General features: G+C 39.4%; 1 protein-coding gene across 1 annotated transcript in view; it reads right to left on the bottom strand.

The window, feature by feature from the left end:
* Positions 1 to 1,463: 1,463 nt before the first annotated feature.
* The window catches only part of RORB (RAR related orphan receptor B), a 35,884-nt gene continuing 23,284 nt past the window's right edge, over positions 1,464 to 14,063 (bottom strand). Inside the window, exons 4-9 of the mRNA XM_009990909.2 lie at positions 11,887 to 12,008; positions 10,516 to 10,648; positions 8,471 to 8,578; positions 7,249 to 7,359; positions 2,094 to 2,206; positions 1,464 to 1,619 (exon numbers count right to left, since the gene is read on the bottom strand). Coding sequence (XP_009989211.2) covers positions 1,464 to 1,619; positions 2,094 to 2,206; positions 7,249 to 7,359; positions 8,471 to 8,578; positions 10,516 to 10,648; positions 11,887 to 12,008 — 743 coding nt within the window. The remainder of the gene's footprint in view (positions 1,620 to 2,093; positions 2,207 to 7,248; positions 7,360 to 8,470; positions 8,579 to 10,515; positions 10,649 to 11,886; positions 12,009 to 14,063) is intronic.

The raw sequence follows: 14,063 nt of genomic DNA, 5'->3' as shown, positions 1-14,063 counted from the left end.
CCCTCTGTGTTTGCCTTCGGTTTTGCAAGCAAATGCACATAAAGTCAATTCAGAGACAGACAAAAAGAAAGCCCCAATCCTTTGCTCCCATCCTGAAGTGCATCTAAAATCAACCCTATATATGCATATATACACAGTTATGTACACACAGATATATACATACTCAGATGCGTGTGCGTGTAACACACATATATGTACGTGTTTAATGGAAACCATCCGTCCCATCTAGACAATGGCTGTGTCAGAAACAGTGACAGTTATGATCGCCCTCATAACCATGGACATTGCTCCTTTGACTTTTCTCCTCCTTCTCTCCCATCCCCCCATCTGCCGTGACTCTTCAGAGCTACATTTCAGGCTTCCTGTGGTTTCCACCGAGTTCACTACATGTCCTTCCATTGAGTTCCACAAAACACAAACCAAGCCTTGCAACTACTTTCAAAGCAGTATACGTAAAATAAAATCATGCGTGGAATCTGAAGAATGTACGTGTGGGACAATTTACATTTTTACTCCGTGTTTCAGACACGTTCCTGACACCAGGTCCTACAGTGTTCACTTTCATATATGCTCTATCCCTGTAACAGGGAGAAAATTCAAAAAAAACACTTTTCCTCTCTCCACTAAAATCATCCAGACAAGGCTTTTGCACCACTGATACATTCCTGATGTTTCACTTACAGACTGCACACATGCACTACATTACATGTATCTCAGAAGTGATTCCGTCATTACATATCGGCAGCTGACAATTTAACTCTGACTGGCAAAGCAAATCCTGATTGCCCAAAGTAAATCTAATACATTACTTGGAGAGTAAGAAAAGCATGACAGCCAGGCTGAGCATCCTTTAAAAGTAGGCATGGGATTTTTAAGCTACAGCATGTATGCATATAATACCTACATATATATATATATATTAACAAGTATATAGCACATATATATATATATGTGTATTCCATACATGCACCATAATTTCCAAGACACCTACAAATTTCCACATGCATTAAACTATCTAAAAACATAGAAATAGGCAAGTCTAATAGGTGGAATTTTCTTAAATTATATTGGAACAATAAACAGCAAGAGTAATACTGCAAAGTACTGCTCTATTCTCATGTATATCTACAATAAAATTCTAGGAACAGTTGTCTCCCAAAACATCTCCCAATAAAATAAAATAAAAAAAAAAGTAACACCCAGTGTCCTATATTTGTATATTCATTGTCTGTCCAAAAAAAAAAAAAAAAAAAAAGTAAACAAAGAAAAGAGAAAAAAGACATCCCCACTCAGAGTTGCATATTTACATTCTTCAAACTGTAGCGGTGAAAAATAATTCTATTAAGTGCAGGACATTCCTAGTGTTGCAGTAGTGACATTTTTAATAAGTTCTTCATGAAAACATTTCTTTTTGTCTTAATAGTGACGCATTCCATGACTACGTGAAAATTCTATTATCCCCTTCACTTGCAGCCAGTGGTTGAGTCTGGATTGAAAAGCTCCTTGTATAATGGAGGAAACAGTGTGTTCACTATATCTGGATGAGATTGCTTAAATACCTGTAGTTTCTCTCCGTGCAAGTTGCAAAGTGCAGTAATGGTTGGTATCTTGGCTATTAACTGTGAGACATCAAAATAAAAAAGAAAAGGAAGGGGGATGAGGCAAATTTAGTATAAATTACAGTTTCCAAAATGAACTACGTTAAGATCTTGAATGCAATACTCTGAACTTCATTAAAGCTACCCATCCAACGGACCAGATATTTTTCTTACTGTAAGAGGCTAAAAACAATTGTCCTGGAAATCTTAGTCAAGTGTCAGAGATGCATTTAACAAGCAACTGCCTCCAGGGGTACTTTTTTAAGGGAGTCTCATGCTTGGTAGGGTAGCAATTAAAAAGATTAGTGGATTGAACAAAAAACGGAGTAAGAGAAACCAGGAACAAGAGTAAAACAAGCCTTACTTCTGCTACACATTGCAAGCAGATAGTGTGCTGCTTTTAACTTACATTAATGCAGCAATACATGGACGAAAGGCTACAAAAAAAAAGAGTCACAATCAAAGAGTGCTCGGCTCTTTGTTTTAACAATTTACCTTTGTCAAAGTCTCATCATCGAGGTGGTTCTTCTGGATCACATGTTGAAGTGCAAAGTAAATCTTTTCCTGAAGCTTCTGGACCTTCCTTGGCTCTATTAACCAGGCTCGATCTGAGAAAAAGGAAAGCAAGAGCTAAAGTCAAGAATGCACAGATGTAGGGCATGCTCATGGATGAACACAGTGTCCCATGCTGGCAAGCATTCGCAGCAATCATAATTCCCATAAGGAAAGACTGCATGATAATTAAGACATGGTTTCAGAAGCAAAGTATGTTAATCCATTAAAGGATCACCTGAGAGTTTAATTAACACAAAGTATACAGGAACATAATGTTGGCTCTGCATCTCTTTGTTTAATCCCGAATGCTAGAGATAAGGATGGGCGTGGAAATGAAACAAGGTCCAACCACTTTATTTTTCTCTGTTGTTACAATCAGTGTTCTTCTGACTTCATTCTGGCTAGGTGAAAAACATGTCATGTTATCTCAGTGTCTTCAGATATAAATAATAAACATATTGATCAAAACAGTTCTTTGAAAATAATAGAATATAATTATTTAAAAATTAAAATAACATATATCTCATTATTTACTAGGCTAACATTTTGAGACCAAATATTATATTCTGAATAAAAAGAAATAGCTTCCTTCAAAAGAATTTCTTTAATAATTCAAAAGAATTATGAGTTGTTGCAATGTCTTGAAGTGCAAATTTCTCATTATTTAAAAATGTTCTCTTTTTAAACAACACAAAATAAAGGATTATCTGGGATAAAACCAGTTACAGACACAGTTGTTTGGAAACCTATACGGCTTCTACTGAACTCAAACCCCAAGAGCAGGAGGTATTCCTTAAGATCTATAGTCTCACAAGTCATAACTTCTGCAGACAAACATACAGAAAGAGAAGTAGCAGACCCCAAGAAAACCTCGAAACCATTAATACAGTGTGTTTACAGCACCATTAAACCTTCTGTTTTCCCATGCTGCAGACCTGTTTCTTCCTCCCTCTCTCCTTCAATCCAGACCAATACTTGGGTATAGATTTCAGCTTTCAAACAAGAAACAACAAAATCTATTTTACCACAGGGCATGAAAATATTTCACTTTCCAAGCCCTTTCACCCACTCCCAGTCACTAAAATAATCCATAGAAATAATATGTCAGCCATTTCACCGAGCACGCATGCCACAAAGGCTGGAGCTGAATAGTATTTCATTGCAGATGGAGCAGGATTCTGTCATTTGTCTGACTGGCTGTGGAGAGGGGTGTATGAAAAGTGTCCATCACCAAGCACTGTGAAAAGAGACAAAACCAAACCCCTAGCTACTTAACAGATGATTGGGAAAACAGAATAATCTTTTTGCAAAGCTCCCAGAAGGTAAGCCAATGGATCCAGTGCCACAAGTGGCCATAGAAATGGAATTAGCTGAGAGCTGAGAGCACACACAGCATCTACACAAATAAGCACACAGTAATATTTAGACTTCACAGGTTAGGTGCCAAATTTTATGCTATTGCAAAAACCTGCCTTTTGATAGTGTTAAATCAAGGTCTATTGTGGCAGACTGCAGCTAAAAAGATTTATCACAGAGAACAATCCTTAAAGATTTATCTTTCTGTCACAAGAATAAGCTTAAAAATAGACTCAGGCTGTTGGAGGACAGGTTTAATCACTTACCTGTCATGGAGCATGCTGTATATAGCACAAGAGTTCTTAAATTCATAACAAGAGCCAGGTGAAACTTTTACAATGGATATTAAGTTCATATCCCAAAAATGTGGTTTCTGAAACCTGAAACCGTCTGCAAATTTGGCTGGAATTCCCCAGATACCTCTAGTTATATTCACAAAAATGCAGGAAAAAAATCAGTAGATCAGTGGCTACCCATACATGATACAAGAAGCAGTGGTTCACTTCTCTACTTTTTCTTTTGAGTTTTGAACTTCCGTACCTTTAAAGAGCACACAGCCCACTAGGCTAAAGAATAGTATAGGAAAGAAGATGAGGGAAAACTTAAAAGATCTACTTTTGCGAAAAAGAAGATGGAGAAATGTTATATGGCCAGTCAGAATTTCAGAAGAGGGACACAGGGGGCAGTCAGGTTAGCATCTTACCACCTGGCTCTGGCATGTTTGCAGGTGGAGATACCTCTATAACCTTTACTGGACTCCTACAATATTTTAACCTTTGAAATCAGAAATCAAGTTAAAGAATCACCTTGAAGCAGAGTGGTTAGGTCTATCTTAAAGTGGAAAATCTGGATTTGTGCTCTGAATCAGATGGAAAATGGATCTGGCACTGGGCTTTGCAGCCTTAGTAATTGTATTAATGGATATTCTTAGGTCCCTTTACTCTTGATGGAACCGCTCTGTTTCCTATAAACTACGTAAACACTGAGATCAAGGGCACAAGAATCACCTTTTGGGATGGCGGCTTCTGTAGAAAAGAAATGTGAATATGAATACTTAATGGATATTAATGGATAATAATGGATGGAAGGACTGGTGTAGGTACTTCTGTGAAGCATTGCTTCATTCTTTAATTTTATATATGTTCCCAGGATTAAATACTTTATTGTGAAGAAACTGGAACACCTAGTGTGGAAGGAAATTAATTCTTTATCTATTGTTTACTGTTATCATTTTTATAAGAAAATAAACAGCAAATTTCAATGTCAGTTCAATCTGCACTGATTTTCTCTGCCTTCCCACTCCCAATTTAGCAGCCCAGTTCAACTGGAAATTACTTGTGCAATCCAAATTTGCAGTCTTTTCACCGAAGAGAGATTTCTTTCACTGATGTACATGCTGCTGCAACCCATAATTTCTTTCTTCATCTGTTTTACACGAATAAAGACACACATGCTTACAGTCTACAGAAATAAGCTGTCAGCATGCATCAAGCACTTTCACTTTTTTTTTTTTTTTGGTTAAAGGAATAGGAGACACTGCAAGGAAGCCAGCAGGAAAAAGCCAACTTGGATGTGAAATAGAAAACTGTGCATTATTGAAATATTTCATCCTGTAGCATCACCTTCAACACTGAAGTTTGACTATAGTGAAAAAATCATTGGAATTGCCTCTACTTAGCAGAAGCTGCTATTCAGGAGATGCCCAGACCTGAAAGGCTGTACTGGGACTGATGTATATAAGGACTGAAGTGTGTTACTAGAGTTAGTGGAGAAGATTTTACAACATGTGCTCAAAGCCAGTGCTGAGTTGCTAGCTTTTTTGAGGGCTTAGTGCAGCTGCAAGGAGTAGAAGTGAGTGTGGATACTCACGCAACATGAACTGCTGGCAGAATGCAAGAGATTTTGGTGCTTTGCAAACTAAAGGGACCTATGTAGGACTGCAAAGCTGAATCAGAATTTTGATGTTTGTCTAATGCCTACCTGCAGCTAAGCACATTTCAAAAATTACTTGATCCATTGAAACCAATGGGAAACTTTCCATTACTTAAATAGGTTTTACTCAGGCCTAAGGCACAGGACACTCTGAGATGCTAGAAGCTTTCCACGACCAGATTTTGTTGAATCTCCTTTCCAAGATTACCTGGGAGACAGAAACATAACATCTTCTCAATTTGGCTGGAAATAACATAACTGAATTCACTTTCTCCCTACAGATAATATGCCCTCATCTGATCCAAAGTGTTTCGAAGTCAGCTTTGAAATGAACTTATTGTTTCTGTCTTTCCAGTTAACTCCTACTTTCCCTGTTCCTAACTATAGGAAAATAAACTGAAGAGTAAAAACATCTCCAGAAACACAGATCCTGTTTATAAGGGTCTCACCTCCCTCTTCCTGCTTCCCTTGGCTTCATAATGTGAAGTCAGCTGGAAACCATCTTCTGCAGAACCTGGTAACATCTTACTGAAAAACTTCACAGTTTTTCAAATAAATTTCCAGGCTGTCTTCAGCTTTGCACTGGGCAGGTCTGCTGAACAGGCCACTAACGCTAGCCAGGAGCACGCACTGGCTGCACGTCTCTCCCATGCTCACAGCTTTGCTTTTTTTCAGACTGAGGGAGAGCCCTGATGGACAGGTACCCATCGGGACACTGCAAGTCCCTTGTCCCACGGGAAGTCAGGGCATCTAGGGGCCAGTGCATAGGGAAGTCTCAGCTCTGTGCACAGCTGGGACATCTCTGAGGTGGAAATGGTGGCTGTTCGGAGGGTCCTCTCTGGAACACCCTGGCCTAACACCATGAAGAACCACTTGCTCAACCATTTCACCCCTAAAAGGATGACAGCAAGAACTGCTCAAAGGGAAAATCGAAGGAGCAGAGTCCTTTCAGTACGTGTCATTAACGATGAGAACGAACACGTTGGCACCATCTGTCCTAGTCTAATTCTGCCTAACATAATCTCCACCACAGATGTGCAAAAGGGCAAAGTGACCTAGAGGAAGTCTTCAGCAGAACAGGCTGGAAAAACAATTAATGGTGCGATTTTTTGTAAAGGCCTTTCAAGACGTTACTCTTAGCGGGAACTTGGGGGTCTATCTCCCCTGAGGCATGTTTAAAAATCCTACACTAAACTGTGAGTTTGTCTACTAAATCCACTTTCTGAGTCAGTTCAATCACAAAAACCTTTTTTTCTGTGGCCAGACAGCCAGCACTCACTGAATGCATGTTTGCCTGTGCAGAGTTATGAATACAAGAAAGACAGCATGTTGGCCCTGGAACCACCACCTCTCTCCTGGAGCTAAATTCAGACAAGACCTCATACAGATTTTTGCCGCTTGTGCTCTTATAGGCACAGAAAAAGCCCATCTTAGTTAGGGACTATATAACTTGCTCAGGACTGTGAGGTTTGAGCTCTCTGAGAATGTCAGGAAGAACATGCACCTCCTTGGCACCATCCTTCCATGTACGTGGTCTGGAAGAAGGCCAGCCTGCACTTCTCGTTCATGCAATCCTGCTCCATGTCTGTTACCCCCACTCTTTGGATCTGTTCTCAGTATGTGTAATTGCTGACAGTCTACCAAAAAGAGAGTGAGATATATTTTGATAATTCGGGTATTCTTTCATTGCTTAATACATTGCTTAATGTTGAGTAACACAGCTTAAATAGCTGTTTAAGTAGGTAAAAATAGAGGTGGACAAGGATGGGAAAAGAAAATTGCTGTGGTGTTTGGAAAGAAAAATTACCTGGTGATATCAGAACAGCAGATGAAAACAAGGCAATCTCCTCCTCAGTCAGCTGTAAGGAACATAAATTCTTTGCGAAGTCAAACGCTTCATTCACCAGATCATCAGAACCTGCAGACCACAGAGGACAAAATCAAGGCTAGAAATTTATCAGCTCTTTAACCTGCCCTGAAAAGCAGATTGTTTTGGTGTCAAAAAACGTTGTGAGTGAACATCTGTACTTCTAAAACAAATGCCTTTCATCAGCTATTAAAATCGAACCTACCTGGAAAATGTATCACTAAAATACCCATCAAAGCACAGAAATCAGGAGTTAGGGGCATGAACTGTACAAAAATTGCACAGACATTAGAAGAGGATTATCTTTTCCCAACATGGAAATAAATGCTGTTTCTAAAGAGATATTAAATCTAAGAGGCGTGAATGACCAGTCCTAAATAACTAAATTAATAAAATAAAATAACAGCACAAATATTTATGAAAATTTTTGAAAACATCAAAAAGATCAAATTAAATCAACTAATGCACATTCATAAATGCTTTAAACTTGTAAAGCAGTGTGACATTTATCCATATGCAAATAAGAAAATATATGATAAATACATAAATTTGAAGCAAATATCTCTTATTGATATTTGAGAATAAATTTCTGCTAACGTATCAGTCTCATGGACGGGCAAACGAAATCTATTCAGCTATTAACATTTCAGGTAGCACTCAATATCATGTTGAGAAATGAGGCAAGTGTTTCAATTCATGAACCTAAATAAGCTTAAAAGTTTTAGGGAAAATAATATTTTAGGTAAGTTGTCTATATTTTGTAGTAGTTCATCATTTTAGTCCACTCATTGCTGAGGCTAAAATTGCCTTCTGTAGGACACAATAAGTGGGAGTGACTTGATATATCAAGCATAACTGAATTGTAAAGATAAACTGCTTGGCTCCTGCCATAAACTCACGTTTTATCAAAACTTCAGATGGCAGCATAAGAAAATAATCCAAAAAACCCTCATGCTGCTCTTTTTTATCAGAGTAAAACACCTATCACTGCCAGCAGCTAGCGGAGTCACCCTTTTTTCTTTTTCAGTTCCAGCCTAGAGATTTGGAGGTTTGGGGATTCAACATTTAATGGAGATTTTCACTGTGGGTCACTATTTTCAGAAAGGCAAAACTGTCGCTATGTGGCTCAATGTAATTGATTGAAAAGAAGACAACAACATACCCAAGGCTTTAAACATTTGCATCCCTCCATACTTTCCTTCAAACAGAACAGTATTGTTGAGTGGGTTGAAGGCACGGCACATTCTCACCAAAACCACTTCCAAGCAGCCTATCATACATGAGAAAGAGCAAAAGTATCACACATTATTGCAAAGCATCAGAATATAGGAAATTTCAAGAAAATATTTAGGAAGACATCAGTTATTAGAAACATCAGCAGGGATATGCACTCTTTAAAGGCATGTAGAGGATATGCCTTTGAATGAGAAAAAATATTTCTGTCTGCTTTAAGTATAGAAGCGGGTAATTTCTGGTCCAGCTTAACCACCTTTTTTTTAGGTTGATTTTTCCCCCATTGCAGCAAATTGGCAGCCTGGACTGAATCTGAATTTAGACCTGAGCAAATATTTTCAATTTGAAATATTCTATCCTGAAAATTAGGCATTTATTGAATAATTTTTAATGATTAAACCTTTTTTATACAAAAAAAGCAGCTTCATTCAATGTGTATATAAATCCCGGCTTCATTTGGCTGGAGGGGGAGAACATCACAAAGTGTTTTTTAGAGATAAATGAAAAGTTAAAATACTGTCAAGAACACCCCTAAATTGGATTTTAGTTTCCCTTGTTTTTCTTTCAGGTTGGGGAATAGCCAAAGGAACCTTTCTTTTTTATTCCTTATTTTCCCCTATTATTTCCTAACTGCAAATATACACAGTTTGGGAAAACCAAGGGGAAAATTTTAAGCATCCCTTAACTAAACACACACCTCCTATAAGAGGAACTCTGAATCTGAGGATCCTTTTTCAGATATGCTTTTGAGTGAAAAGTTCTCATTTTCTAACTCCTGCTCAGCATTAACAGCAAAACAGAAAATAAAACCTGACATATTTGTACACGCTGAAGCTAAACAGAGTTGCCCAACAGTACAGTCAAATATAAGTACATTTTTTGCCAAAGGTGCAATTGTGTTGTTAGCTTTGCCAGCCAAACGAAGGAAGTTACTCGGGGTGCACTGGCATCTGCAGAATTTTAAGTTAGTACGAGCTTTCAAAAAGTAGTTCTCATGATGCGACTCTGTTTTTTTTCCAGGAGGTTGCCCACATTCTGTATCCCACTCTCTTCCTAGAGTCTCTGCATCCCTTCCCTTTGCACCTGTGCCCACTGCCTCAGTCCAGTCCCACACCTCTGCACACAGAGCGCCGAATTGCACTGGCTTTCAGCCTTAATGAAGAGCTCTCTCTTGAAATAGGAAGCACTTCTTGTGCTTTAACGAGCTGCCTCACACGGCATCCTGCCTTTCACACATGGAGGGAGCGAGAAACTGATATGACAGGGTAAATGCACTTAATGATCAGTCGTGGTTCACTCGCTCGTACCGTTTTGTCCTCCTGAGCTGGGCAGCGTTACTACACAGTCATGATAAATCTTGTCATAACTCTTCTGGAGGACAGAAATTACCGAGTCCCATGACAGGGAAGGAAATCTTTTTCCCTCTTGCCTTTATGCACACACGTGCACACCCCGGCACGCACGGAGAGCACGGCCGGAGCGCACCGCCGTAATCCGCTCTCATTTATTCTGAAACCAACTGGCGCCAGCAGGGATTTTCCCTCCTGTGCACTGGCTGGAGTGTATTTCTGTAGTCTCATTAAAAAGATTAGAGATGACCACAGAGGCAGGCCCTGGCGAGCCCGCCTTCGTCTCACTAATGACAAGCAGGGATTTTACAGGGTGGCAGATGACTGATTCGACCAGCTCAGTTCGCAGGGTCCTTCCACCACATGTCAGGTTGGAGACTGCAGTTTCTGCAACAACTGTGTGCGTGCGTGTGCTTAATAGCCACCACCGACCGCAGAGGGAAGGGGACTGGAAGGCAGGAACGTGGTTAATGTGGAAAAATACAGAAGGGTTAACGTAGCTAGTGAAACAGACTGAAATTAAGGCTCCCTCAAAATTAAAACGATTTGCAGAACAAAAGACAGCAGAGCACTTTTCTAAAGTGCTGGGTGCTAAACCAGTCTCAAGCCTCTGGCGTTTACTCACCTGACTTAAGGAGAAGAATTTGGTCGTTCTGGCAGAGCTCCATGAAGCCTGTTATGCGCTTCGCAAACTCCACCACGTATTGGATAGCGTGGGTGATCTGAATGGCACACTGCTGCCACAGAGCTTCTCTGGTCTTCCGGAAAAACACACACGGAAAAGCAAAGCAGTGAGCGAGCGAGTTCCTTGCAGGAAGGAATGTGCTCCTCGGACTCCACCCCCATCCCCAGGCAGACCAAGCGGCATCTCTGCTTCTCAAGGTACCCAACACATTTCATTAGAAGGCTATATTCACAAGATGATTGCCCCAGCAATCTGAACTCTGGCTTTGCCTCGTCAAAGGGGGAGAATGCGTTGTCCAATGTTAAAATGTGGTTCTAATGTTGACTTTTGTGCAAGGAAGACAAACAGCGGCACAAACAATGTAAACATCCCAGACTACTCTGAGGAAAGAAGTGGTACAGTGCTATTAGGTTATCCGACGGAGTATTTTTCACTAGTTTGAAACTTAAAATAATATATAATTAAATTATCGTTTCAAACCGAACACTGATTGCATCAGAATTTTGTCTCCTTGGTAATTATTTTCCTTGCAGACACAAGCGTGCAAACGTAAACGGATGCTCTCGGTTTGTGTGCCACAGCTCTGCAGGCTGTGGTGTGTTTTTATTCTTGCTAGTATTGCATGGCCCCTCAGCTTTCAAAGAACAAGCCGGGGCCTCTTCTGCCCCTGTGTGATCAGCTAATGTGCCAATTGAAATCTGAAGAATCATTGCTGGTGATGCCACTGCAAGAGGCACAAAGATTTCTGTTGACTGTCTGAAGAGGTGCCAGCGGAAAATAGCCTGAACTTGACCTGGGAACTGCAGAGGTAGAACAAAAATGTAGCGCAACGAGTTTTAAACAACTTCAGTTTATGGAGTACTTGCAGTTTGTCACTATGTCTTGTCTACAAGTGACACATATTTGTTATTCACATAAAAACGGGATGTGTTCTCAAAAATATAAGGAAGAAAAGTTAAGTTGCCATATTTTCTTAAAATCCTTACAACAGAGGATCCAACCCTGATCACATTAAAGTCAATTGAATTTCTGCATGAAGTTTAGGCCTGTGATAACAAGCAAAGCATGGAAAGCTGGACTGCATAACCATGCCTAAGCTTCAACATGAGAAAACATCTCAACGTTCTGGAAAGCTGCTGCTTCTTTTTATGAAGTGTCACTCCTTTGATTTCACTAATCAGCTTCTCAAAGATATTTAAAAGGCTGTTTTGACCTGTATGAAACTCATCAGCATATCCTTGCCAAATATATTACACTGTTAGCAATTTCAAATGCAGAGAGCAGAAGAAAAAGCATATTACAGGATTGTACCTTGCTCTGGTAAACCTTAATTTCTTCATACGTGTGGGTCTGCCACGCTAGCTGGTGTAGTTCCTCCATTGTATATTGACAGGTCTCCAAATGAGATTTAATGATATTCTGTGCAATTCGATCTGCAAAGAGGAGAACAAAAAATAGCTTGCATGAAACAGTGAACAGTGATTTGCAACAGCAAAACGTTGAAAACATTAAAGTTGTTGGAAAATGTAGATTTAAAATAAAAATTCCTTTCTTTCCAGTGCTACCTTGCTCTTTTTATTTCTAAAGATGACTGTCGCAAAATGTTTCAGCATTCAACCCGAAGCCAAACAATGCTTGATAAATAGTGGATCTGCACATGAAAATAACAATGATTCTTGTGAAGCTATTCAGACCTCTTCATTCTGAAAGTGATTTTTTTTTCTTTTTTTTCTGTGTTTAAATAAATGTCATTTGGAGACTCTGGTTGCTTGATCACTTCTTTCTGCCCCAAGCCTGTGCAGCTGCCCAGCTTTCATTGCTCAATCCTGACATGGGCATTTGCATTACCTTGGGGTTATTCATATCAGAGAAACAGGAAACACGTCTCATCTCTTTTTTCTTGTTAGTTTTCAGCTGGATCAATTTCTGATTTAGCTCGATGATCAGGAACATGGAGTCTGGTACTAGCAAGGGGTAAAAGCTAGAACTAGTATCCTAGGTTTTAGTAGGAGAGATAGGGGGAAGAGATCTCACATACAGGACTGAATTACCTTAAAGTTATTCTGAAGTTGCAGCCTTAGAAACTACTGCGTAACATGGAGTGCAGGATGCATGGGGAAAGGGAAGCATTCAGTGCTGACCTGAGATCCCACTGAAACTAAGAGTAAACTTCTCAGGCAAGTATTTTAAAGTAGATCTTTGTCCTTTAAGCTACTTGAGTGGATTAAAAAGATTTTTACAAAAACCTCCAGCATGAACTCATTAGCACTGGAAGTTGAAATGTCTTGATAAAACATGCTATAGAAATGTGATGATTTCCTATTTTGCAGCTCTGAGACCTATAAGTCTAATGAAGCTCAGTGCCTCAGCCTGAAGACATTGCTTAAGCTGAATGCCCTTTAAAGAACGGAACAAAGTCAAAGTCACAGAACTGAACTGAAAAACTTGTGGCAGAACTGGCATTTCGCAGAAAACATGTTTGTCAAAGAAGGAAAGGACAATTGACAATGCATTAGCCAAACCTGAGCATGAGAAGTAGAAAGAACTAGGAATGTTATAATGTATTCATTCACATCCTCAACAGTTTGCATAAAGTGGTTTGCATACAGTGGGTGAATCTTGGAGTCCTAAAATAAGACTGTTTCTTTGGCCAAATGTTGACTGAATTTAAAAACATCAGCAAGAAGGAAAGCTGGAAGAAATTAGTGTAAACATGTATATGCTTCCTGCAATCACTGCCATTGGAGTGTTATTTAAAGGAGAGATGCCGGCGCTACTGTCACAGTTAATAAGCTGAGACTCAATGGAAAGGTGCTGAAGAAGACACAAAAGAGTTCCAGGTTTTCGTAGGAACAATAAAACCTGCTCAATTTAATCTTCACAGGTACTCCTTTAAAGGTCAACACTATCTTTAGGTTTCCTGATGGAAGAATTGACTCAGGCATAAAGATAACTAAAAGTGTATACTAGTGAGCACAGGGATCTATGCATCATTCTTTTATGCAAGACGCATTGATGGTAACCTTACAGATAAATGGGCACGTTGGGATAAAGGGACGATGAGTTTCAATACATTTTCTTAAAGGGTCAACAAAGGTTTATTTGCATTTCTTTAACCAAGGAAAACAAGTAAACCCTACCTTTTTTAGAAAGATCACATTTCAGATGTTTACTCTATGTTTTTCTATTTAAAGTACAGTTTTAACAACATTATCTTTCTAGAAACATCTTTAGCCGTGGTAAAACTGACTTCAGAAATTAAGCTCAAGCTACAGGTTTTATCACTTATGTTCCTGGAAGGATTTAACCAGACAGAACTGAGGTCAGAGGAACACTTAGGCCTTGCATCTAAAACACCAATGAAAGAAGTATGATTTCAACTTGTACTAAAATTCTGCAGCCTGAATGGTGAAGGATTTTGCTCTCTGCACCCATTGGCTGGTTTCCTTCTTTCTTGGGCTTCCTAGCCCAGCTCTCCTAGCCTCACC

Source organism: Tauraco erythrolophus, chromosome Z, assembly GCF_009769465.1.
Source record: "Tauraco erythrolophus isolate bTauEry1 chromosome Z, bTauEry1.pri, whole genome shotgun sequence".
Taxonomy (NCBI): Eukaryota; Metazoa; Chordata; class Aves; order Musophagiformes; family Musophagidae; genus Tauraco; species Tauraco erythrolophus.
Note: the sequence above shows the minus strand (reverse complement) of the source record. Positions and strands in the feature narration are given on the sequence as shown.